Below are 25,965 nucleotides of genomic sequence, written 5' to 3' on the forward strand. Positions count from 1 at the left end.
GGCCCCTAGCTGTTAAGTGGTAGAGGCTGTTAGACAGCCAATCTGACAGGCTCCAAAGCCCCCACGTGCCCTGTGCTGGGCCGGACTCAGCCCGGAGACTCCAGAAATGCCCGTCCTGCCCCTCCTTCATCCCTGTGGCTGCTTCCAGGGTCCCAGAGGCCTCAGTTCAGATTGTCTGTGAAGATCTGTGACGGTCTGGGCCGTGTCTGCTAGTCAACCTCGAGCAGGACGTGGGTAGGGAGGCCTGTGGCCGGGCACTGAGGTGGTGGTAGCCCGTGTCAGCTCTGGGGCCGCAGACTGAGCAAATACATCCCACTTTAGACACTTGGACAAATTGCTTATTTGTGGACATATTGGTGCTGCCCTCCTGGTGGCGGCTTCCGCCCAGAGCAGCCGGGTATGTGGTGTGACTTGTGGGGCTCTGAAAACGTCCTCACCTCCTCCTTAAGCCAAAAAGGAAACCCTGGGGTGGGGCTGAGGCACAAGGACTCCACCACAATCGTGATGGCCTGGAGAGCGTGTACTCTTGACCCTGGCCCCAGGGGAGCGGCAGCTGACAGAGGGCTGGGGAAGAGGGCTCCAGAGGCTGGGGCAATATGGTGCCATAGTGGACATGGCACAGGACTACTCCTAAGACTCGGGCCGTGATGTGTGCCCTCAGGCACTTTAGGAGCTTCCCAGCCTCAGTTTCCCATCTTTGCAGGGCAGTTGTGAGGATGAAGGGAGAGGCCCAGGGCTGGCACTGCGCCCTGGCCAGGCGGCCCATGGAGACTGGGAGCAGGCCATCAAGAAAACAGCGCAGAGAGGCCCCCCCAGGCGAGCAGTGGCCTCTCCCTTTCTTGGCTGCTGTGAACAGACAAGCACAGTGTGCTGTAGTTGCTAAAAAAGAAAAAAAAAAGAGCTGCTGCCTCCAGCTGCACAAATGGAAGTGGAAGTGCGGCTCCACGGTCTGGGAAGCCCCCCTGGTCCTGGGGTGGGACTTCCCCATGCAGCCCATTCCGGCCCAAGGACTCGAGGCTGCGGCTTTCCTGTGCAGTGGTCCGGAGCTGTCAGAAGTGACACACAGTATCTGGGGGATGACTCATCTGGGAAGTGGAGGCCCAGGGTCCCCTCCTCTGGTGAGACCCCCACCCCAGCCCCTCAGACAGACACGGGGGCCCCTGTGGCACTGCATGTCCACCTTCCTGCCAGCCCTCGGAATGTCACACTGAGCTCCTGGCTCACAGGGTCCATGCCAGGCTGTGAGCTCTCAGAGGACAGGGTGGTACCTGACGCAAGGGCTGCTCAAGAGGCACTTGCAGGACAGACTGTTGGAAGGACAGACTAGGACAAGCGAAGGTGGGAGATCCAAGACTGAAGGGATCTTCCTGTCCTCTAACATCTGGGTCACTGCAAGCTGACAGCCTGGGGGACCCTGCTGCCCAAGGACTCTTCAGAAGGCCTCAGAGGGGCCCTACAGCTCACTAGGTCCCTGCCACCTTTTCAAGCAAGGAACCTAAGGCCAGAGGAGACACCTTGCTCAGAGTCCCACAGCAAGCCCGGGAGCCCGCTGGGAGCAGGCCCAGCCTCCCAGCTGGCAGCTGCACGCATTTCCACACCACCCTGCAGCCCTTCAGGGGCTAGTATGAGACTGTGCTCCAGATGGTGCTTCTGGAACCCCAGGGGACGGTACAGAGTAGGGTTTTGCTTCATTTAGAAGGAAGAGCCTTCCAACTGGAGATTGTCTTTCGGAGACGTCACAAGTGTTCAGGCAGAGTCCCGCCTGGAGGGAGGGAACAGGAACCCGCTCTGTGGCTGGGGGGCAGGGGTCTGGAAGGCCCACTGCAGGAGGAGTGTGTCCAGAGTGGGGGTCACACTGTAGGGACCTCACAGGAGGCTCCGGCGGGGGAGGAGCTGGAAGTGCCAGCTCGGCTCGAGGCCTCCTTCCCTCTCACTGGGCAGCCGGCCAATGCAGCCACTGCAAAGCGGCTCTCACCCTGCACTTCCAGCGGGGGCCTGGCACAGAGAAGCGCCCCTCATTTGCCAAACGGAAAAACGCACAGGCTGGGGAGGCAGCGGGCTGGGCTGTCCTCTAGCGCGTCTCAGTATCTCCGGAAAGGGGTTCAGAGGCTCAGTTCAGACTGGGAAGCACTAGATTAGCCAAAGGGAAACCGGTTTCTCACATGCAGGAATTGCCAGCATCTGCCAGGGAGGAGGAATGGCGGGCAGCCTTCCCCAGCCTGTCCCTCTCCTGCAGAGCAGCATGCAGGGCTGGCTCCACACCATGCGGGCACTCCCCAGACTAAGTCCCCTTGCTCGGCTCTGCACTGGCTGGCTCTCTCAGCTGCGTGGCTGCTAAACCACCCCCTCGGGCCTGGACCCCAGCCTCCCAGTTAAGAGAAAACAGTGATGTCACCAGCGGGGCAGTGCTGCAGCAGCTCGTGGCAGGGGCCCGGTGCAGCGGCCTGGGGCCTTTCCAGAAACAAGCTGCATGGGGCCCTGCCTCCTGGGAGCAGCCCCCTGTGAAGGGAGAAGCCGAGGCACAGCTCTTCGGAGGTTCTGCACCGCAGTTGTGTTCTGAGGGCTAAGTACAGCAGGAGGAAGTTGTGAGCAGCCAGGGGCCTCCCCCTCAGTGTCTGCAGCTGCTGAGGCTCCCCGCAGGCCCCAGCGGCCACTCACTTCCAGCTAGGCCAGCTCTGGGCCCGCCACAGCCCTGGGCTCTCTCTGGTGACTCAGCATTGGCCACAGGCCCCCAGGCAGGGCCTCTTCCGGTGCAGGGTGCAGAGTGGTGGGGAGAACCACGGCCTGATCTCCACAGACGCAGAGAGGTCTGCAGGGTGGCCCCAGGACCGCCTACTCCTGGACCCCTCCTATCTCCCTCCATCTCAGAAGGGCCACGAAAGCAGCTGGTCCAGGAAAAAGGACGTTTTATTTCCATAAATACTCCTGCTCTCACACACACAGTGACCCCACTTCTGCCTTCGGAAAGATGGATGGACAGAGGTGAGACACGCACAGGAGGCCCCAGCACAGGCCAACGAATGAAGGAGACACCCCGAGAACTCCAGTGCAAGACCTCCCTTGGCCAGAAGCCCCAGGAGCCCTAGCTAGGGCCACTCACCTCGGGCATTCCCCTTGGCCACTCGTCACACAGCCCACAGCCCCTCAGGAGGCCTGAGAACAAAGGGGTGAGGCGAGTGGAAGGAGACCCCCAGGAGGAGTGGGGCGCAGGTGGGGCTCCCCTAACTGGGCCCCCCCGAGAGGGTGACCACAGGGCCACTCAGAAAGAAAAGCAGAGAGTCAAACCACACACCAGAGAGTGCAAACAGCTGGGGGTGCAGGCATCACCCCACAGTCACCCGGTTCCTATGGAGGAGGCCTGAGCTGGTCCCCGGTTCCAGCATGACCCCCGAGGTATGGCTGGGCCTTCCCATAAGGCATAAGAGACAGGCGGGGATGACCCCACCCCAGGCTGGGCTCGGGGCTGGGCTGAGGTCCTGGCCCTTGCCCAACAGCCATGCTTCTTCCCCATGACCCCAAGTCCTTCCAGGGCCCTGCAGCCCTCCCCTGCTCCAGGATCCCCCGTGGTGAAGGTCCCCAGCAGTGCAAACCCAGGCCCAGCCTCCTTGCTGGGTTTGGCTTAGCAGGGGAGAGGGCAAGGGGAACGAGGGGGCCACAGGGGTGAGGGGAGAAGCACCAGGCCCAGGGGCTATGGCCATGGGAACAAAGGGTGTCCTTGGCCACACAGCCTCCCACCCAGGCTAGATGGGCCAATGTCGCTGCCCCTCCTCTCCCCAGCCCCTCTCTGTTCTAAAGGCTCCCCCAGGTCTCGGGTGGGGGGAACTGGTCCACGTCCCCCATCTCGTTGTAGGTCTGGTCGCCCATGGTGAAGAGCAGCTTGTAGCGGAGGCGAACCTTCTCCTGGGGCAGAGACAGTGAAGGCAGAAGGGTCAGGGGGGGAAGAGGCTGCCCCCACCCCATGGCGGCCCCCTATCACACCTGGGCCCCTCACCTTCTGGGGGTTGGCAAGGAGCAGGACCTGGGTGATAGCTGAAGGGTGGACGATGGGGTTAAAGGCCGGCAGCTCCGTGCCCGAGGGCGGCTGCAGCTTCACCTTCATGACCTGCGGACAGGAGGGCGGGATGGGGCACAGCTAGCCTCGGCTTCTCATTCCCGTCCCTGAGGAACCAGGCCCAGCCTACCTGCCACTTCCTCCCCTGGTGTCCTGGGGCTCTGTCCTTTGGTTCCCTTCTACCCCCGGGCTCCCCAAGGAGAGAGAGAGGACAGCTGCCTCCCATCCAGCCCAGGTCACCCTGCCTTGAGACGAGAGAGCATGCCCGTGTCACCTTGGGGACAGCTGACTGGAAAACGATGTTGCGTATGGGTTGGGGGGCGGTGCTCAGCATGGAAACCACCACCACCAGCACGTCAGAGCGCCCAGGCAGCGGGTCTCGCGCGAAGTGGAAGAGGACCCGGAAGCCATGCTGGTCATACACGGTCACTGGCAACATGCTGCCTGGCAGGGGAAAAAGGGAGAGGGTGACGGGGGGCCAGCCCTGAGCCCAAGCACATCCAACCAACGCCCCCACCCAGCTGCCATCAGGCACCCACTGCTCCACTGGGAGTGAAGCCACAAACCCACAATCTGAGGCCCTTGCCTCCACCCTGGACGGCAGTGCAGTCAAGGGCGCCCGCTGATGCCCAGATGGGGCGGGTGAACTTCTAGTGATGGTGGATGCAAGACACCCACCCCGGGACAGAGCCATAGCCAGGGGTCCCCCAGTGCCGTGCGGCTGCTTCCTGGCGTGCTGGAGTGAAGGACTGTGGGCGAGCTGGGTCACACTGTCACTGTGACTCTGGGACAGTCATTCCACTTCTCTAAGCTCAGAATCCTCCCTACTGATAAGATAGGAACACCACCACCCACTTCCTGGGGACAGCAAGGGTGTGACAAGCTCGGTGACAGTGAGCTCACAAGATGGACAAGGCTGAGAAGACCAGCCAGTGCTCATCCACCTGCTCAGAGCCTGGTGCAGCGAGTGGCCCCCCCTAGTGCTCCTGGGCAGCAGAGGCCCAGGCCTGGCCCTGGCTCTTCATCCTGCTTCGGTTTCACAATCTGGGGGAGGCCCAAACCTCTCTGTGTCCAGGCCCTGCCTCAACATCCATAAGCAGTCCTCTTGCCTGTGTAACCCTGGAGCTTATGGAGCAGCTGTGTGACCACTCTGGGACAGATGAGGGAAACTGAGTCCTAGGAAGAGGAAAGTCTTCCCAGAGCTCCCCAGTAAGTCAGGCAGGGCTGGGAGAAGACCGCGCTCTCCCACCTGCTCCCCCACACAGAGCTCCCAGCCCGCGCCGCCCACAACCTGCCCTACTCACTGGGTTTGATGGACTCCAGGGGCACAGTGATGTTGGCCAGCGAGAGCTCAGTGGGCGTGGGCTGCCGCGGAGGCCCGGGGGGCTCAGGGGACACGGTGTGGAGGCTGGTGGCACTGGGGCTGGGCGAGCTGCAGCTGCCTTTATTCTGCAGGTCCCGGAGCGTGAGCCGGGGGGCTGGCTGCTGCTTCTCCCTTAGTGCGGAACAGTGCACTGAGAGGTGAATCTTCGGTGGCCAAGAGACCAGGGGCACGGGAAAGGCTGGGCTTCCTGGCTCACCCTCACGGCTGGCTCAGCCAGCTCCCTGTCTCTTTGGACTTGGTCTCCTCACCTTGGGACATGCAGCTCTTGCTCTCCCTCCCCCGCCAACCCCCACCCCATCCACTGGGGCTCAGTGTCCTCCTCACTGCTGGCCCTCTGGGCCTTCAGTCTTTCCAGGTGCCAGGAAGGCCCGGGGGAGGGAGTGTGAGCACGGCATAGGTCCCCTTCTCTCATAAACCCCGTGCTCTGTGGGGCGGGCCCTGTGCCTGCCTTAGCCACTGCTGCAGCCCTTGAGACTGGTGCAGTGCCTGGCACATGGTGGGGCTCCGGGAGCCACTGCTCACAGGAACCAGCCAGCAATGGGCCTCTCTCTGCTAGGCCTGGGAAAGGGTCTGGGCCAGAGAAAGCCCAGGAGAAGCTGCTGGCTGTGGACAGAGGGAGGGCTCCCACCCCATACCAACCAGAGTGTGCCCTCACCACCGCACTTGCTGGGACTCCGGGGGCAGCGACTGCTGCAGGAGGGTCTTCCCCAGGAGGTCCAGGTCATCCAGACCACTGCTTGATGGCAAGGACGTCTGTGTTGGGGGCCGACTATCCGTGCTGGGGGCCGGAGTGGGGGCTGGGGGCTCAGAGCCGTCAGACGACTGTTGGATGGGCATACAAAGAACGCAGGTGACGGGGTGTGCTGAAAGGTGTCAGCGTCACCTGGCGCCACCCTGAGGCTCCCTCCCTTCCCTCCAGGTGACATGTGGGGAAGCGGCAGCACAGACGGGGACAACATTCTTGCTGGGCCCGGGCCCCTCTCACTCCAAGGCCATCAGGGACCGGGCCTGGTCTGGGGCTCCCCTCCAGAAACCGTCACATTCCAGAGACCTCAAAGTTGCCTCCAGAGAAAAGGCAGAGGGAATCCCCATCCCCAGCCCCGAGGCTGGGCTCGCAGAGAGATGCGCCTGGAGCAGGAGAGGACTGCCCTGCTCCTCCGCCTGGGATGATGCCTCAGCCCCGCGCCGCCCCCTGACCCAGGGCCCTCCTGCCCCTCAGGCTGTTGTCCCAGCTGCTCTGCCCCCTGGACAGGTCAGGCTAGTTCCTAGCCCCTCCTACCTGGAAGCTGTTCCATCCAGCACCATCCAAGCTTGGGCCTGAAGGGGGTGTGGGGTCACTCAGGCCTGCGGGGAAGCAAGACAGAGGTAAACGAGCTGGATTCCTGGGGCCGGCCCGCTGTGCAGTGGTTAAGTTCACACGTTCCACTTTGGTGGCCCAGGGTTCGCCAGTTTGGATCCCGGGTGTGGACCTATGCACCGCTCCTCAAGCCATGCTGTGGCAGGTGTCCCACAAATGAAGTAGGGGAAGATGGGCACAGATGTTAGCTCAGGGCCGATCTTCCTCAGCAAAAAAGAGGAGGATTGGCAGTGAACGTTAGCTCAGGGGCTAATCTTCCTCAAAAACACACACACACACAAGGAGCTGGATTCCTGAGCAGAGGCAAGAGAACCGGGGGACAGTGTGCTGGCTGGGGTTCCCTGGCTCCCACCGTGCCCCCTGCATCCCCTCCTCCAAGAGGTTCAGCTCAAAGGGCAAAAACTCCCACTTTCAGAGGGAACCAGCAGCAGAGCAGAAGTAGAAACCAAAGATCCTGACAACCCATTCTCCAGGCCCACACGTGCTTCCTCTATGGCCGCTCAGAAGCCAACTCAAATACAGACGTCAGGACTTTCGTCTCTATTCATCAGCTGATGGCTGGGAGCTGGCATGGAGGTTGGGGGGGGGGGAAGAGTGGCTGACACCAAGTGAGGTTCCTACCCTCCCGATCCAGGCAGCAGGGGTCAGCACCCTGTGCTGACCCACCAACTCAAGGGACGCCCTCTGAATGTCAGAAGAGCAGTGCGGAGCGGTGAACAGGGCCCTGGGCCCAGGCCTGCCCTAGAGTCTGAGCAACCATGGGCCAGGTGCCAGCTGGGCCACACTGTCCCCATGGGCACAAGGGCAGGGTTGCCTTGGGCCGACCCTGAAGGTGCTGTCCACGCTGGCACATGCCAACAGGCTGCCTGGTGCAAAGGAGAGCAGTGGGCCCCCTGGATGGCCCTGCTCATTGGCCTGCTTGACCAGAAGGCAGGAGGTCACCCACAGGTCTGACCTCTGCCACCCTGAAGCACGCTCTAGCCAAGTTCACCCAAGGTTGTACCTGGAGAAGACAAGTTCTGCTTCTGGCAAGTCCTGGATAAGTGAGGTCCAGCCTGAAGTGCCATCTGGCAGGGGAAGCGGGCACTCCTGGGCCTCCTCCACTGGCCACCCCTCTCACAACAAAGTGGGAATGGCGACCCTTTCTTATGCCCCTGGAAGCATCAGGCACTTCAGACATAGGCCTCACTTAATCCTCAGACAACCTGAAAAGGCAGGTGTGCGGTCCTCATCCCCTCTTACAGATAAGGAAATGGACACTCAGAGGTCACACAGCAAGAAAGGAGCAGAGTCCGGACTTGGACAGAGCATGGCCTAATTACTGGAGTTTGAACACAGCTCTGCCACTTAGCTGTGTGACCCAAGACTGGTGACAACCTCCCTGTGCCTTGTCTGTAAAATAGAGACAATGGCAGCATCTACACCAGAGGCTTATTGTGAGTGATAAACCAGACAAATCGGATGCAGTGCCTGCACAGTGCCAGAGCACCCTCTTGGACAGACAGGAAGCCCACACTGCCTGCCCGCCCCCAGCCCTCACCCTTCCTGCCACAGAGACCTGCTGGGACAAGCCCCCTTTGGGGCCCCAAGGCTTCCTGCACTCCCCAGAGCGGGGCGGGCGCTGCCCTGGCACTTTGGGTTCCTGTTCCCACATATTCTTTGCCTGTGAGAAGAAACCAGAGGAAGTTGGAGGCTCAGCGCTCTTCCGAAGTGACTCGGGGACAGGAAGTGCAAAGCACATCTCGCTTCTCACGAGGAGGTGGCCCAGCCACAGCCACTCGCTGGGGGACCGGGCTGTGCACACCGACTGCCCCATTGGGTAGCTGCCACCCGGCCCTGGCTCTGCGGGAAGATGGGCCTGTGCGCTTTGTCGCTGATCAGCCTTATCTCCCTGTAAAACGGGGACAGGGCCTCTCTCTGAGTCCCTGGGGCTCTGACTGAAAGGGGAGCAGGTGGGGAGACTCGTAGGCAGGCCCACAGACACCCCGTGGTCGGACCCCCTAGAGAGGGCGCTGGCTGACATGACTACAGAAAGGAGCCCGACCTGGGCTGGTGCCCCCTCGTCTCCCGCTCCGAGTCCTCACTTCCCTCTCCCGGCTGAGAAGCTGAGTCAGAGCAGCAGAGGCCCAGAGGGAGGCTCCGGACTCTGAGCACCTCATCCAAACCTGGTGCCTCCTTTGGGCAAGTCCTCGCCTTTCTAGGCCTTGCTTGCACGTCTGTAAAGTGAGGATGTTGAGAGCCCACACCTCAGGTGGTGGGTGGGGGTGTCTGAGGTCACACCGCATGGCAGCACCGGGTAGGGAGCAGGCCTCCCTCATGGGGCCGGCCGCCGGGGCCCAGCCGGCCACGGCTTCTTTGGGCTGGCAGGTTTGGGTCTCATCTTGGCACTGGCTCAGGAAGCCAGCTGACTCCTGGCTTCCGAGTTAGTTTCCCAACGTTCCCTTCAAGTTCCTCTGATGGAGCCCCACACGGCTGTCTCTTTACAGCCTCCGGGCTGCTGTGAGGAGGATGCTACCAGGCTCTCCTGCTTCTAAGCTCATCTTTGGGGCTGCTGCACCCGAACAGGGAAACCCGAACACTGCCTGGCCGGCTGGGCACCCTCTGCTTCTTCCCCAGGGCTGAGCCTGGTTCCCTGCCAGGCTCGGGAGCCCTGATCCTGCCCTTGGGGACCGCAGGCCCCGCCTAGGGCCAGCCTGGGATGTGGCGAGCCTTGTTTCTGGCGCCAGGTTCCCTGGAGCTCGTGGTGCTGCGGGGCCCCAGTCCTCCCTCTTCCCCTCAGTGGGTGGGGAAATGCTCAACTTTTGCCTGGCTAGCTCCCAATTCTGGGCTCTAACCTGCCACAGGGAAATCCTTCCATTTTCCTTCCAGCCACTGGAGCCTAGGTGTGGCTGGCTTATCAGAAGCTGGTCAGCCTCACCCTTTGACTGTATGACTTTGCACAAGCTCCTTAATCTCCCCGAGCCTCAGCTTCCTCAGCTGTGAAATGGGCCTACTGCCCAACCCGCCCCCCCCCCGCCCCACCCCAGGACTTGCAGGAATACCACGCTGACCTACCGTGCTCTGCAAGCTGCACTGTGTGCTGCGAGCACCGCCCCCACCTCCCCACCTGCAGCCAAGCCCACCCTCTTCCGGGCCTGGCCCTGTCCTCACCCAGAGACATGAGCTCATCATCAAGCAGGGAGACTGAGGTGCTGGGCTGCTCGGGGCTGGCCTGGTCACCAGGGCGGGGGGGCATGGCTGGGTAGGTGGTGCCCACAGGAGGGAGATCCAGGCCTGAGAGGTCCAAAAGGGCCGAGGTGCTCCCTGGGATGGGAAAGGAGAGTCAGGCAAGTCCTGGGTGGAGGCCGCGCAGGCTCTCGGAGTCCATGGGGGCTGGGGGCAGCACCCTGTCCCTGCCCTTCACAACCCTCCTGCTTCCCCCTCCTTGGCTGCACTGCCCTGCCCCCGGACCCTGCGCACCAGACCCTCTCCTTAGCACAGCGCGCCTTCAGTCTGGGCTGTATCGCCTTCTTCTCTCTACTTGGCGAGCTGCCTCCCATCCTTTAAGGCCCAGCTTAAAGTCTGCCGCTTCTGTGTCGTGCCCTCCCCACCACTCTGAACAGGGCCGACTCTACCCTCTTCTGTGGTCCCCCAGGGCTGTCATTTTACCTCTGGTGGAGCCGAGCTTGTAATGTTCATGTGTCAAACTCTCCCTCCCGTCTTCCGATAATTAAGCTAAGCCTTGGTGATGTCATCTAGCCCCACACAACAGGTGCCAGATTTGTCAAACGAAAGAAAGACCTTCCTTCTTCTCCTTGTCCTCGCCAAACCCTCGGCTCCCTCCCCTCTCTGTGCCACATCCAGACTTCCTCCCCCCACAGCTGCAGGCTTGGCACAGACTTTGTCCCCAGCTCTCTCCCTGGGGCCCTTCCCCATCTTAAGGGGCCAGGGTCACCCTGGCAGTCCCAGCTCCAGCCTGGCGGGCCCCTCCCCAGCTCCCCACCACCTCCTCACCAGGGATGGAGCCCGCCGCGGCATCACCGTTGACCTCCTCGCCCCGCACCAGCTGCTTGTACAGGGTGATCACCTGGGTGAGGTTGTCGTTGGCCTGTAGGATCTCCGCTGGAATGGACAGGAGGGGAGAGGCCATAAGGAATGAGGGGACCTTGTGGCAGGGCACAGAAACCCGCATTGACCCCAGCCCTCGTGTGAGGGGGTGGGGCTGGCAGCGTCCCATCTCGTCTACTCAGACCCAAGCCCTCCGCTACCTGCCCCCACCACTGTCCTGTGCCAGCCCCCAGACACAGGGGCGTGCTCCCGCCTCCAGGCCTCCACACCGGCCCTGCTGTCTGGCTACCCCAGATCTCTGCATGGCTTCATCCCTACCTGCCTTCAGGTCTTTACCCAAAAGTCACCTCAGGAGCCTTCCCTAACTCCCACCCTGCAATACCCAGTCCCCTCCCTGCTGGTTTCCCTTCATGCCACTTAGCACCACCTGACAAACCGCCACGGCTCACATCCTTGCCTTACTGTCTCCTCTCATGGGACTACAAGCTCCAAGAGGATGTGCTCTGTCGAATTTGATCACTGCCATATCCCCGAGGGCCTAGAGTAGTGCCTGGCACAAACTAGGCCGTCATCAGCAGGACCTCCTCAGGGGCCAGGGCCTGGAGGGACCTGGGCAGTGAGCCTTTTGGGTGGGGACCAGGCACACGAGAGGCCCTCAGTAAACCGCTGAAGGAGGGGCTGAGATGGTACTCAGACCGCTGCCCAAGAGGCCCTGGCTGACACGGTGGCAGAGACGAGAACCTGACACATGGCCCTGGCAGAGGCCACAGGGCCAGCTCTAGCACGGCTCAGGCTTACGGGGTTTGCTCTCAGTTTCTAGCTCACCCTTATTACGGAGGCAGTGTCTGGAGGGAGAGAGCCCCCGGTCCACCCCAGCTCTGCCACTGTCCCACTCCATGATCTGGGCAAGTGACTTTCCTCTGAGCCCCAGCTATGCAATGGGGACAATTTTCCCTCCTGTGCAGCCCGTGGGCAGTAAATGAGGTGCCTGCGAAGGGGCTTGGCCGTAGGGTCTCTCAACCACATCAGCCCCTGCTCACTGCTCCCTCCTCCTTCCAGAGACACTCAAGGTCAGCGCTGGAGAAGGGGGCCCCCTGGTGGTGGCTCCTTCCAACTGCGGATACTTAGCAGGGCCTGGGAGAGGTGGGGAGGGCGGCGGGATAGGGCAGACTCTGCCCAGGGCTCACCTAAGGCCTCATCATTGTCCTCTGTGTCACTGGCCAGTCGGAATAGCGTGGGCCGCATCCGCTCACAGCGCTGGTACAGTTCCTGGGGGCAGTGGGATGGGCAGGTTAGGGCCGGCAGGGGCCCTGGAGCGGGCAGGGACTGGGCAGAGGTGGGCGCACCTTCATGAGGTCCTCGCTGCTGCGGGCCGCCGCACCCCCCTGGCTGTGGCTCATTACCATCTCCGTCAGCAGCTTCACATTGTTGTTCACCTCCTCGATGGCGCTCACTCGCTTCGAGATCTTCTCCATTCGTTTCTGGTCCTAGGGAGGCATCAGTCAACGGCCCCGAGAGCCCGGGTCAGGCCTGGCCTACACCACTCTGGAGTGTTTGCTGGCTGGGTATGAGATGGGACCGGGCGGCCGGGGGGAGCTCACTGCACCCTGCTAAGGACCCCTCATGCTCAGAACAGGGCACTCTGGTCTAAGAAGCCCTTGGCCAACCCTGGGCTCACTTCCTTTCCTCCTGCCATTGCCCCCTGAACCCAGGCCTCTGCATGAGCCCATCAGAATCTCCAGGGATGGCCCAGGAATCTGGTTTCCAACACACTCGCCAAGTGATTCCGGAGGACCAGGGCCTTCGCCTGTGGTCCTAACACGACGCTCGCCCTCCTTGTGTTTGTCCCTTGAAAGGAAGTTCCTGTACTTGAGAATGAAAGGGACCTTAGTGGTCACCAAGTACAAGCTAGAAACTAATGCAGTGACCCCTCCCAAGTCTGTCACTGTGTGGCAAACGGTGGGGAGCTCATGGCCTTAAAAGGCCACTGCAGGAAGTGACCCCACTATCCCTGGCCCACTCTGCTTACTACGCATGTTCTTCCCTCGCAGAATGAAATGTGGGCTTGTACTGCGCCATCCGATACAATCGCCCTCCTTGAGAGGAGCCACCCCTGGCTTTCTCTTGGCTGTGAGGGCAGGCAGATCTTCTGCCCTCGGGGTCTCTGGACTGCAAACCTTTTTGACGACTTACCTTTATCAATAAAAAAGTTTCAGCACGCACCCACGTTACTTACTTACAAGCTACACATTATTTCCTTTTCAAAAATATAAATACACATACATGTGCAGACACATGTATATAATACTTTAAACATAGTAAGGTCTAATTTATTCCTAACTTTCATGGAACAGGGAGTCAGCCTCGCAGAAGCCCACCCAGGGCAGGTCGGCTGTTGGAAAACTCTTCCCTCCACACACTGGCCCTGGCTCTGCCCACTGGGGCCCCCAGAGTCAGTCGGCTCCTCCTTTGCTGTGACGGACCTTTAACTGGGTCACTGCAGGGCTCCTCATACACACACACACACACACACAACCACATCACGTCAGTGGCCCCGCTCAGCACCCCCATTCCACCTCCCCCCTATGCTCTGGGCTTGGCCATCACCTCCTGCACCATCTCCTTGATGAGTTTGTTGGCCGCCCGGAGGTCCTCAGGGTGGGAGCTCTTCAGCAGGCGGGCTAGCATCTGCAGGGACAGAGGAGCATGACTGTGACAGCAGTACCTGGGCTGGGGTCACGTTCTGGCTCCCCACTTCCCGGCTGTGGGATATGAGTTAAGTTACTTAAACGCTCTGTGAAATGGCAAGAATCTACTGACACTTGACAGGGTGGCTGTGGGACAGCTGAGACGCTGCACAGAAGTGCTCCCACAGCGCCCAGCATAAGTCGGTTCTCAACAAACGGTGCAACAAATCTATCACTACGGCCAGACAACCCTCCTGCAAGGACGTCCAAGGACCCTCACAGCGGTTACCCTCCGGGGCCGCACTGGGGAGAGGGGAGCCTTACTTTCCATCTGACCTCCTCTGGGCTGTTTAATTTCTTGCCCATGAGCACATCCTTCTTTAACAAAAAGCTAATAAAATTATGGTTGAAAGAATCAAAGACACAAAGATACAAAGTCCTGATCAACCCCTGAAATGCCCTCAAACCAACCCCAGGACCACTCTTGCATTTGTTAAATGCACGGGCACCGTGTGGGAAGTGTACAGGATGCAGTCAGTGCTCGATAACGCTTGTCTGTCACCTACTCCAGTGGCCGTGCTGGCACGAGCCTCTGCTCCAAGGGCAGGCAGCCAGGCGCTGGAATGCACTAACCCCCAGTGGGCCCTGGAGGCCTCCCCTGCCCCTCCTGCAGCCTCACCTTGGACTTCTCCTCGTCTTCAAAGATCACGTTCTTGGGCCGCGGAGGAGGAAGGGGAAAGGTGGCGTCATCTGGAAGCTTGGGGTCGGACTTCACAATCCCTGGGGTAGACCGGTGTGGGCAGGCTGTCAGCAGGGCCCAGGGGCAGGCGTGGGAGGGGGACGAGGGATCGGGGGAGGCGAGGGTAGGATGGAGCGTGGGACAGTCTTTCTCCAGCACACTGGCTCTGGACTTCGGCAGCCAGTGCCTGCTCCGACCTACCACGTCAAATTGCGTGGGGAGAGCCTGAGCACCCGTATTTTGAGGCTTCTCTATGGCGGCCAGTGCCTGAGGGGAAGCTTAACCTGCACTCACCTTCTCTCCACCAAGCTACCCTCAGGCAGAGCCACAAAAAGGCCCTCCTGGCCATACGTTCCTGAGACGTTAAAGGACAGACCCACGACCTTGCTGCCGGAAGCCCCTGTAACCGCTGGAGCCCCCGCTCGGAGAGGAGGGAGGTGGCCGCGGGTGACACCCCACGCTGGTGCCTCACCCTGCTTCTTGAGCATCTGGTAGGCCTCTGCGATCTTCACCTCCTCGGGCAGGCCGACCGTCCAGCTGTAGAGGAGCTCCAAGATCTTGCTCTTCACCTTCTCCGACGTCCGAGAGCCCAGGTACTTCAGGGACCGAGGGGAGAGGAGGCCTTCGACAATGCCCAGCCTCGCTCAGTGCAGCCCCAACTCCAACCCAAACCTGGCTGCCTCCCCAGGACGCCCTCAGAAACCCTCTGGCCCACAGGGCCCTCACATCCCACCCAACCAGCCTGGCACAGACGGAGCTCACCTCCTAGCTCTGCCGCTCACTGGCTGTGCCAGCCCTGTGTCTCAGTTTCCCCACCTGTTAAGTGGGGGTGATAGCAGTGGCACCGTGGTGAGGATGCAGAGCTGACACGGGTAAGGCACAGAGCCCGGGGCCCACTCACGGCCAGCTCATCTAAGGCTAAACTCCGTGACTTGAGGAAGGAGGAGCCACCAGGCTCCAGGCTGACGAGGGAAGGGGCAGGTGTGGAACTGATTGGGCCCAGGCCTTACTCACAGCCTCCCAGCAGCAACCTGGGCCGAGGGAACCGGCTCTCACACCAGTCACCCCCGGGAGGAAAAGGGGGGCCAGCTGGGTCATCCAGCTGCTTTGGTCGAGGGACGGGTCTGAGTGAGGAAGGGTGACATGTCCATGTCCTACAGGAGGACTTAGAACTCCTTGAGCCAAGATGGGAGTGTTGCCCATCTGCACCCAGCAGGATCTGTCACTTAGGTTTGGGACCTCAGCATCCAAGGCCTCAAGGAGGCCACTCTTGTACAGTGGGGACAAGGAGACCCTCCACTAGAGATCCAGGTGGGTACGCAGAGAGAGGTCCGAGAGCCAAAGCCACCCGTGCTGGGACAGCTGTTGAGCAGCTGGATGCAAGCCCTGTGATCATTCCTCCCTAAGTACCGAGGCGGGCCACAGCCGGCCTGCCACCGGTCAGCCTGGAAGCGCTTCTCCTAGAAACCCAGCTGTCCTAGACTCAGCTATGTGAAGGGGACAGTGAGGAAGGGTTTGTGTTCCTGCCGGGTCAGAGTTCTGGGGCTGAGGCAGCAGTAGAAGTGGGAGCCCCAGGATGAGGGGCCGTCAGTCACCCCCGCCTGCCAGTGCAGGTCTGAGCTCAGGCCAGGAGCACCCACCTTGGGAGACACGACCTTGATGAGTTCGTTGAGAAAGCGGAACTTGCCCACCTCGTCGTGAAACCTCTTGCCACAGCTCTTCATGCATGTTTCCAGCACCTGGGGGGGTGGTGAGGGGGTGCAGGGACCCCCCAGGGAGGATGAGAGGAGGCAGCCTCCGCCCCCACCTCAGCCAGGGTCCAGGAACCCAGGGACGGGCATTTAGAAGGGAGGGAATGACTCCTGAGGACAAAGGACTCCGGTTCAGAGGCCCCAGAGACTGCTCAGGCCCCGCGGGCGGGCTGACTTCTGGCGCCTGCCGCACCCAACCAGCAGCAGCACCGCAGCCCCTCCACGGCTGGGCCTCGGCTGAGGACCACCTGTAAATTATTTTCTTACTGTGTCCCTTTGATTGTTTTTTTAAACTTAAATAGGTACCATCTACCTTGGCCTTACCCTAATGTACCCATCTGTGAAATCATATGACTAGCACGTATCTGACCAAAAAAAGCAGGTTGAAATAAATACCTAACTATTAAAAGGAAATCCACCACTCCCTACAATCAGTTTTGCTACATGGTCAGTTGTGACGTGGCCCATGCTTGGGGGTCACAGACAGTGTACCCCGCTACTCTTCTGCTATTGGCACAGCTTCAAACCTCTCACCCAAGCCTAGGCGTCACCCCTCATACCCCTGCGGAAGGACAATGCTGTCCTGTGTCTAGAGACACTGATGGGTTGGGTTGGCTCCGTAATGTACCTGGAGAGCTTTATAAACATGCAGATACTGCAGGAGCTCAGATCTAGCAGGTCTGGGGTGGAGCCCTTATATGCTTAAGCAGCCTCCTACAGAGCTGATGCACAGCCGGAGCAGGGGACCCTGGACCAGACGATCTGAGGGGGCTTCCTCCCAACAAAAGGCCTCACTGTGCAGAGTCTGGAGGGGAGGCCGGCCCACTGGTTGCCATGGAACCCTTGGGGGCTGGTCCAGCCATTCTAGGCCATAGTGGCATAACCCCCTTGGGCTCTAAAGAAGAGCCTGATGGCACCCAAAGCCTCAGTCCTAGCCTCCCCCAGTGCCATCCACATGGCTGGGGGATGGCTGGCACCCTCTCTCCCCTTCTCCTCACCGTCAGAGCCTGGACTGCCTCCCACTCCTGCGGGGACTGGATCTTGTGGGCCAACAGCCGGGTGGCAAGTGGAGGCCTGGGGGAGAGGAAGAGCACAGAGCCAGAGTAGCCAGAGCCCCAGGCACCAAGGAGAGGGCCACACCATCCTCCTGGAGCTGCAGCTCTCAGAGGCTTCTGCAGGGCATATGCAAACGCCCAGCTCCCTCACTGGATCGGAGGGGCAGAGCTGGTGGCATGACAGGGCGGGGCCAGGCAGGGAGTGCAGGCTGGGCACCATTGAAAGGCACGAGCTCAGCCCCTTGGCTGGCTTTACTGAGAACTACGACCTGCCATGTCCTTGGCTCGCCATAGAGGCAAGTACAGAGATGACCACAGCCTTCCAGGGCCCAGTCTGGGAGCAGAACACGACAACGTATCACAAGAGATGGGCAGACATAGCTCCCTGGCACAGGACATTCTGCTGGGGGAAATCAGAGCAGCTTCGTGGTAGAGGTGGGGACGCTGTCTACCAGATCATAAAAGACCTGTCATTGGTGACAGTAACAGCTAACGGGTACTGAGCGCTCAGGCTGTGTGAGGCGCCTCGCACGCATTTCCCTGCCTGACCTCTGTTAAGAGCCCTCCGAGGAAGGGTGCACTATCCCCCGACCTCACAGGTGAAGAACTGGAGGCTTAGAAGCAGTCACTTGCCCAAGGTGACTCAGCTAACAGGGGGCGGGACTCGCACCCAAGCAGCTGGACCCCGCACACACGCATCACGCTCTACGCATGGCCTCCCCGAGTGGAGTGCCTGTATTCCTGGAGGTGCAGTGGGGGCAAAGCACAGTGAGCTGTGCCCCCCAACCTTCAGCACCACCTGGGGAGCCTGCCAACAAGTCCACGCCAGGCCCCCTGCCAGTCTAGTCCTAGTCTGGGTGCAGCCCAAGTGTGCATTTTGACAAGAACTCCAGGGGATGCTAATGCAGTCAGTTCTGGTTCTTCATTGAGCAAAGGGCCTGCTGGCCTCCTCGTAGCTGGGGAGCATGCAGTTCTGCCTCTGGAACGTCCTCCCCCAAAAGGCACAGGCTGGGGCTTAGGCAGGCCTGGGCTTGACAAGCCTGGGACTACCATTTTCTCTCTGTGAGATCTTGGGGCACCTGCTGAGTCCCCTGAAGCTCAGTTTCTTCACCTGTAAAATGGGTCCAGCAAGGACCACCTGAGAGGGTGGCAAACAAGAGGCAATCAGCACAAAGTGCCCACTGCCATCATTGATTTTTGATCACACTAAGAATGGAAAGTGGGTCTCAACCCACCCCCGTCTCTGCCTGGGGCCAGGGTCTGGCGTGTGCAGGGTAGGCACACAGCGGATTCTGCTGAGCACGTGAACAAAAGAGGGAACGGTCACCTACCCCTCAAAGTCCTCGCTGAGCTGCTCGCAGAAGCCGTTGATGCTGGCCCAGTTCAGTTCCTTGTTCAGGGGGTTTGTGGCTCTGTCTGCAGGAGAGAGGACCGGTGTGGCCTGGAGAGGGGCCCCTGCCTCTCCCCTCCCTAGCCTGGCAGCAGGGGGTAGCAAGCATTACTGAGTGCATGAAAAAGGCTGTCCCTTGGCTTCCTGTGTTGACAGCCTCAAGACCCGAGCACTGACGTTTCAGCTGAGTCGATGGACAGATGAGTTCCTGTCCACTGGCTTCCTCTCGAAGCTTCTCCACAAGGGGCCCCCCTTTCAGAGATTGTGCTCAGGGGTTGTTCCCCTCCTCCTCCCCTGTATACCTGCCCCAGTGACCACGTGCCCCTGATTCTGCTCCTGAAAACAGTGTTCCCACAATTCTCATGGAATTTATGCTCAGAGATCCAGAGATAAGGAAAAAAAGCCATAGTCCCGCCCTCAAGGAGCTGTGTAGCTGGGAAGTGGGCCAAGGGAAGCTAGGCCCTCAATACAGCATGACAGAGGAGGCAAAGGAGCCGTGGGGACACGACGAGGGGACTCAGCTGGGCCCGAGGCCAGGGAAGGCTGTGGCAACATTCACACAGCGGGTGGAAGGAGTTAACCGGGCTGGGGATGGCATGCCCCTGAACAGCTCAAGGGCTGCGTGAGAGAAGAGCTGTGGATAACTGAGCACAGGGCAGAGCGTGACCGGCCCTGGGAAGGAGTGGGGCTCAGGTATCACTTCCTCCAGAAAGCCTTCCATAACCCCTGCTCCCGCCTGCGGTGGCACTGCTGGGTCAGCTCAGTCTTCTGTGCCCCCAGGCCCTGACCTTCAGCATAGGCCCAACCTGCTACAGCATGGCATCCCAGCCACTTGTGTGCACAGCCGCCTCCCCCTGGCAAATGAAGGAGTGAGGGGTCAGCAGCCGGCAGGGAGGGGTGAGGTTCTGGGAGAGTCCGAATCCAGGAACGGTCGTGGCCAGGAAAGGGCAAACAGGTCGACAGGAGAGGGTGGTAAAAAGGCCAGAGAGTCACCTCCCTGACCCCCAACTTTGGTTAAACAATCAAGTGGGTTATATGAGTTTTCCAAACCTCTGTTTTCCCATTTGTGAAGATGGAGTGAAATATGGATTGATTTTGGACGACAAAACACTTTACGCATGGTAGGCTGTGGAGGCAGCCAGAGCTGGACCACCTCCCCAGAGCCTGTCTCTAAGCCTCACCCTTTCCTGGCCAGCTCTGCCCAAGCCTGAGCACTGAGCAGGTGGTGTGGAGGGAACACAGCCCTGAAGGTGGCACAAAGGAGGATCTGTGGACAGAAGGAGGCTGGGGACCCAGCACATGGTGCCCTATGCTGTGGTGGGAGGCCTGGAGCCCTGGAGCCCTGGGATCCCAGTGCTGGCAGCCATTCAGTCAATTCCTATTTATTCAATAAATATTCAGAATGCTGGAGGCCCAGCACTGCACAAGAAAAACCCTGCCCTCCTGGAGCTCACAGCCCAACAGGAAAACAGAGACTACTCAGATAAACAACAAACACAGAATATTGTATCCTGTTGCAAAGTGCTACAAAGAAGAACAGAGCAGGGAGAAGGTACAGGGAGCCTTGGGGGTGGGGCGCTGCTCTCTGGGAGGGCTCTCAGAGGAGGTACAGCTGAGCAGAGATTTGAATGAAGTATTGGCTCTGGGGGTACTAATCTCCATGCCAGGAGCCCTGCAGAGCCATCCAGACCCTCAGAGAAATGGAGTTCCTGCTGACCACTCAGGGACACCAGGAACAGGCACTCTCACCCCCCAGGGTCAGTGTGGCCATCTACTCTGCCTCTCAGCCTCCAACATGGCCAGAGGCTGGGCAGCACCAGTCTGGAGTTAGAAAAACAGAATGGGGGTGGACATTGCCCACTTGATGACACTCAGCTGGAGGACTGTGAAACAGGAAGTCCCTTCAAGTGTCAAAGACATGTGAGTCTGAGTGAGGACAGAGAAGCTGGTTCTAGAGACCACTCCTAAGTCAGAAGCCAATGAGGAAGCCGCAGCGGCATCATGAGACATCAGCTTTCTCTCCACATCTGGCTCATAGCGAGGGCCTCTGGGTGCAAGGAGATCTAACCAACTTCTCGGGCCCTGGCCACTAAACCCCAGCCCTCTTACCTCTACCTGGGGGGAGCACCTTCCCCAGCAGGCAGCAGGGGAGAACACCCAGGGAGGGAGGGAAGTGTTTCACAACAGGGCGTGACTCCACCCGGTCACCCCACAGAGGTGACAATGTCATCATTTACCCCACGAGAAGCTACCCTTCACCTCCAGCCACCGCAAGGGCTCACAATTTTGCTGGGGCACAAAGGGGAAGACAAAGAGAAAACCACCTCAGCCTCAATCTGTTAGGTCCAGCCTGCTGCCAAACCAGGCGTTCTGACTCCTCTCTGTTTCCCAGATCACACTCTTTGGCCTCTCAGAAAACCCCCATTGCTGTTAAACCTGACACTGTTTTGTCATCACCCAGAGCTCAAGTCCTTCGGCCTGTCATATCTCTCAGCCAGGGCCCAGCCCATCCCCCCAAGTTACTGCTAAGCCCTGGACACTTGTGGCGTTCCGGAACAGTCTCGATGGCCACTGAGTGCCTCCTTTGCACCCCCCCCCCCCGCCCCGGCCTCCACTGGTCAGACTGACTCTGAAACATCCCTGGAGACGCTGTGGTTCTGGGGCCAACCTCAGGGGTCAACTCTGCTCAAGTCTGGCTTAAAAGGGGCTGGTCATGACCCCAAGTCACCCTGCACAGCTCCCTGGTGTACCCAGGGCCAAGGGGCTGAGCTGAAGGCAGACCCAGAGGCCTCCCTGACGCCCTGGCACAGAAAGGAGCAAAGACTCGGGAGGGAGCTGTCACAAGCCCAGGGAGAGGCAAGCCACAGCTCTCCGGGGCAGTCCAGGAGTAGGGTTGTGAGGATCACCAGCAATGTGGGGTAGGGAGCTCAGCTGGAGGGTGTGGGGGCTCGGAAGCCTGAGTAGCAGGAAGCTGTGTCTGAGGAGACAGAGAAGGAGGTGCAGGGGCCTCTGGAGGACGCTCAGCAAGGGCTGGGAAAGGAGTCTTGAGCGGAGGTGCAGAGTCTGAGGGGCTGGGCTCAGGGCAGTGACAGAGAACTTCAAATTACTTCTAGAGTCTGACACGGGATCCTTCCAAGCCTGTAGGGTTTGGGGGGTTCTTACTGTGTGGCCAGAGCTTGGGGAATCAGCTGGGCCAGTGAGTCCTTCCTTCCTGGGCAGGGCAACAAGCAAATCTGAGTAGTTGCAGACTCAAGGAATCGACAGGAGAGAGTCACGCCATGCAGGGCCAGAGTGGGGGATTCGGGGCCCACGGGGAGTAGGGTCCCTCCCTCCTGGGTCTGAGGTGCAACCCTGGGGGCCGCTCGCTTGCTCCCTCCTAGGGGATGACTTGGGGGGTCCGCTCCTCGGGGGAAGTCTGGGCCTAATGGGGCTGAAGGCTGCTGTCTCCTCCCCGCGATGAAGCGGGTGGTCAGCGCAGCTGGCGGGGTCTTCCTCCACCCCAGGGTCTTTGGGACCGGCTCGATGCACCGCCCCTCCCGGGCCAGGGGCGGGGCGTGAGGAGGGGGCGCCCCGTACCCCGCCCCCGCGGGAAGCGGCCCGCCTCGTGCCCCCCGGTTCCGGTTCCGGTCCGGCCCGCGCCCCTCCCGGACACTCACTGATTCGCGCCTCCAGAGTCTCTGGCTCCATCGCGGGCTCCATCTACACGGGTCCCCAGCCTCGGCACCGCCCCCCGGCCCCCGCCGCTCTCGCGGGACCTCCGCGGCACCGCCCTCCGCCGATTAAAGGGGCAACGTCCGCCCCGAGGCGCGGGCACGGCGCACTCGAGCGCTCGGCACCATCGAGACGCGAACGAGCTCGCCCAGAGCGTCACCTGCTCTCCCCGCCCCTCCCCCAGCTGCGTCTACGTCGCGGGCGGGACCCGCCGCCTGCCTTCTCGTTCCCGGCGCTCAGGCGGGAGAGGAAGCGGAGGGACTAGGGGCTGAGCACGGCACCATGGAAACCCCACAGGACGCTCTAACTCGTTCTGCGTCACGGAGATACCAATGACCGCTTCCGGAGGAACGCTCGGCGGCCATGTTTCCGAGGGGCTCTGAGGTCACTTCCGGAGGCCTGGCGCGTACTTCCGCTCAGATGCGAAGGTGGGAGGGTCCTTTGAATGGGCGGTGACGTACGTTGGTGAAGATGACGGCGCGTCAAAAGTTTGTTGACTGCTTGCAAGGGTCCAGGCGTTGTTCTAAGCCCTGTTAATACGTTAATCCATTAATCCTCCTAACAGACCTCTGAGCCAGATAACTAGTCTGCCTGAGGTCACGCGAGTGGCGGAGCCTGAACCCTGCGCCGTCTCCTGCATTCGTGCTGCAGTCATTGAATGCGCTTTGCATTTGCTTTGCGCTGACGGGCGCTGGGAGAGAAAGGCAAGGCCAGATGTTTATCACACAGTGTGATGGGGGAAGCCCACGGGGTAGCGGCAACACAGGAGGGGCCCGCTATCCAAACTGGGGCGGGGGTGGCGGATGGGGGGGGGTCTTGTCGGGGGAGGTTTCCCGGAGGTGACATGTAGCTGAAAGACGGTCGGATTTCTCCAGGTAAACCTTGTACGAAAAGGTATTCCAGGTGGAGGGAACAAAACGTTTCAGAGCTCACAGGGGAGAAGGAGCGCGATGAGTTCGGGGCGTTGAAAGTATTTCAGTCCGGCTCCAGGGAATGTTGGCCCGGAACTAGGCTGGAGCGAGATCACGCAGGTCCTACGTTTAGTTTTTTTTTTCTGTAAGCTATGTTGGCCGTGTCGTTAAAGAGTTTCACGGGCGGTGACAAAGTCCGGCTTTTTGTTTTAGAGACGTCCAGGCGGCGACAGTAGGCAGAGGATTCTGGTGGGGGCCAGACTGGAATGGGGGGGGGCAGAAGGAACAGATTTCTTAGCCTCGGGGCCTTTTCTCCAGTGTCTCTCTCCTTCAAAGACTGTCCTCTTCGGCCTTTCGCACCCCCGGCCGGGACCGCCTGGTGATGTCACGCCCAGGGGGCCAGGTCTCGGGCTCACCTGGGTCGTTCGCAGTGTGGTGCCCTCTCCACCCTCCCGGTCCCCGGGGGGTTAAAGCGCCACCGAGACCAGGCAATCTGGCGAATCCGGTTCTGCTCGGCCGTCCCCTTGGCGGGCGACCTCGACTCACCTTGCAGAACCGCAGTGACCTCATTTGGGAGATGAGAGGGTTGTGCTGGGTCAGTTTTTCCCCTCAACTCAACCATTCAGCAGACTGGGATGCTTTTCTAAACTCCTGGCATGCCATTAACATTATACAGGAAAGTGATGTGTATGTTTATTGCATTCTTCAATAAAAGCTGTAACGTAATATGTACTTAAGAGCTCTTTCCATTTGTTTCGTTTATTACCGAAATGAATTATTACAGAAATAACAGGCAACCGCATTTACCGCATTGATTTATGGGTATATCCATGCTGTCAGGAGTCACTTTTTAAAGATAACCTAGATTTGACCTGGGTTCAAATTCTGACTTCACTGCTTTCTAAACGGTATGACCCAGGACAAGTCACTTAGCCTCCCCAGATCTCAGCTTCTCATTTGAAACGTGCTTGTCAGACTTCAATGAAAGGGTGTCTGCAAAGTGAACCCCCCAACACGTGCTTTCTACCCACTTTGTCTGCTGAACTTTTCTCCTTAGCATTTATCGCCACTGTATATTTCTTTTCTACCGTGTTTTTTTGTCTCTCTCCCCCACCAGATGTAAGCTGCATGAAGACAAGGAATTTGTTTAGTTCACTGGTGTATCCCCTGAGGCTTGACGGAGTAAGTGTGCATAGTAGGTGTTCAATCAACAAGCACTGAATAAATGAATGAGTAGGAACTACTATTCGTAAGCACTATGGATGGAGGGATGCAGGAATGTGCCCAACATTGCACAGCGAGTGTATGTGTTTTGGGGAGAGCCAGGTTGTGCCTGTCAGGAAGGCTCTAGGCTGTGCCTCAGTGAATCCTGGAGAGCCGGGCTTGGTGAGGGAGAGCCAGGAGCTGTGGTTCTGCAGATAGGGCTTGGCCCAGACGAGGGGCACAGTCAAAGGTGTGGAAGGAAGAACCTGAGGTGGGTGAAAGGAAGGAGGACCTACACAGGAGACAGCCAGTGCAGGAATTCGGCAGCTGTTCCCATCTCCGCCATTGGCAAATGTGTTGCTCTGAGTGACTTGGGGAACCCCTGCGGGGGAATGGGCAAGCAAAGCTGAGCTGTCCTTGAAGCAGCTGTAATCATCCAACCCACGCTGACCTCCAGTGGCTTCGTGCCTCAGACCCTTCCAGGAAAACCCCTCCAACACTGGAAATGCTGGTGAGGATGGGGAGGGAAAAGGGGAGAGGGCATGGGAAAGAACTTGGAGGAGAGATGTGGGAGGGCACCCAGTCCTTTGTTGGGGGAATTGTAGAAGGTCCAGGGGACAAGATGAGACCTGGCCTCAACTCTAGCCCCTGTGACCCCTGCCTGATCCTGGCTTGTGTCTCCCTTCCAGCAGACCCCTACGGGCAGGAGCACAAAGGCCCATGGCTGTCATTGTCTCGTGTAATCCTCTCACAGACTCAGAGTTGGGTATTATTCTCTCTGTTTCATAGATGAGAATTCTGAGGCCCTGCATGAGGATGTGGTAGGCCAATGTGCCCACACAGCCTCCATCACATCACAAGAGCCCACATAACACCAAGTGCCTGCCTTTAAAGGACAGAAAACACAAAAGCAAACAAAACACACACTGAGATAATTACAAAGGTACCCAAATGGGCAGGTGTGAGGACAGTGGAGGTCATGTTTAGAGTGGATTGGGCAGGCCTCTTTGAGGAGCTGACATTTAAGTTGAGAAGGTGCCTCTTGTAGAAAAGGTGTCTAGGCAGAGAGAACAGCAAGTGCAAAGGTCCTGGGGTCAGCTAAGATGACCAGAGCGAGAATTTGAACTCGAGCTTGAGTCTCTGCACCCAAAGACCATGCTTGGTCTCAGGAACCACGATTCCAGGTGCCACGGCTGACTGAGGAGGGAGCAGGCATCAGAAAGACGGTGAAGAGCATGAAACATATGTGTTCAATCCCTTATGTGTGTGTGCAGGGCCAGAGAGGGGTCTCATGTTTTCTGAATCACAACTAGGCCACACAGCATAAGGACGATTGTTGCCCTGATTCATGAATTTACGTAAATGGAAAGGCTCACAAAGTATTAAAATTCAGCCCCACTTCCCGGTAGATTTAATAAATTATCTTTATTGAAAAGAATGACCTTTTAGGTGGACGAAAATATAAATTCAGAGCAAACATAAATGCCTGTGTTACAGAAGATGATCTGATTGGTTGCTTGCAATTAAGCCTTTCCCAGAAGATCTGGATTGCCTGAAATAATGGGACAACAAAAGAAGGTTTGGTTCAAGGGAGACTGGGTCATTTCTTGTGTGTGGAGGGAGGAGATGGAGGCCACTAGCGAAATGAACTTGTTCATTGGGCTTTTCCAGGTCCTGGG

General features: G+C 59.3%; 1 protein-coding gene across 7 annotated transcripts; it reads right to left on the minus strand.

The window, feature by feature from the left end:
• Positions 1 to 2,889: 2,889 nt before the first annotated feature.
• On the minus strand, positions 2,890 to 22,559 carry GGA1 (golgi associated, gamma adaptin ear containing, ARF binding protein 1). Of its 7 annotated transcripts, XM_070506902.1 has the most exons (18): positions 22,118 to 22,341; positions 21,624 to 21,672; positions 18,403 to 18,487; positions 17,015 to 17,090; positions 15,906 to 16,004; positions 14,738 to 14,861; positions 14,206 to 14,306; positions 13,447 to 13,527; positions 12,186 to 12,326; positions 12,027 to 12,108; positions 10,786 to 10,893; positions 9,943 to 10,095; positions 6,715 to 6,779; positions 6,091 to 6,257; positions 5,356 to 5,546; positions 4,326 to 4,495; positions 3,992 to 4,102; positions 2,890 to 3,900 (listed from the first exon to the last, which is right to left on the minus strand). In XM_070506902.1, exons 5-18 carry the CDS (start codon positions 15,987 to 15,989, stop codon positions 3,790 to 3,792), a joined length of 1,689 nt encoding a protein of 562 aa, XP_070363003.1. In that variant the 5' UTR covers positions 15,990 to 16,004; positions 17,015 to 17,090; positions 18,403 to 18,487; positions 21,624 to 21,672; positions 22,118 to 22,341; the 3' UTR covers positions 2,890 to 3,789. The 7 variants fall into 7 exon arrangements, with proteins under 7 accessions (XP_070363003.1, XP_014706728.2, XP_070363000.1 ...); XM_014851242.3 differs by lacking the exon at positions 21,624 to 21,672 and having other exon boundaries at positions 22,118 to 22,559; XM_070506899.1 differs by lacking the exon at positions 21,624 to 21,672 and having other exon boundaries at positions 4,182 to 4,495; positions 22,118 to 22,553.
• Positions 22,560 to 25,965: the final 3,406 nt, after the last annotated feature.

This window comes from Equus asinus, chromosome 4 (genome assembly GCF_041296235.1).
Source record: "Equus asinus isolate D_3611 breed Donkey chromosome 4, EquAss-T2T_v2, whole genome shotgun sequence".
Classification (NCBI taxonomy): domain Eukaryota; kingdom Metazoa; phylum Chordata; class Mammalia; order Perissodactyla; family Equidae; genus Equus; species Equus asinus.

What these genes read in the sequence shown, in the direction of transcription:
- GGA1 (XM_070506899.1), bottom strand. Translation starts at nt 22,160, where the DNA reads ATGGAGCCCGCGATGGAGCCAGAGACTCTGGAGGCGCGAATCA. An exon ending in CCAGATGCTCAAGAAGCAGG is followed by an intron (nt 14,307 to 14,737) that starts GTGAGGCACCAG and finishes GGTCTACCCCAG; the next exon opens with GGATTGTGAAGTCCGACCCC. An exon ending in ACCAGGGGAGGAAGTGGCAG is followed by an intron (nt 4,103 to 4,181) that starts GTAGGCTGGGCC and finishes TCCTGTCCGCAG; the next exon opens with GTCATGAAGGTGAAGCTGCA.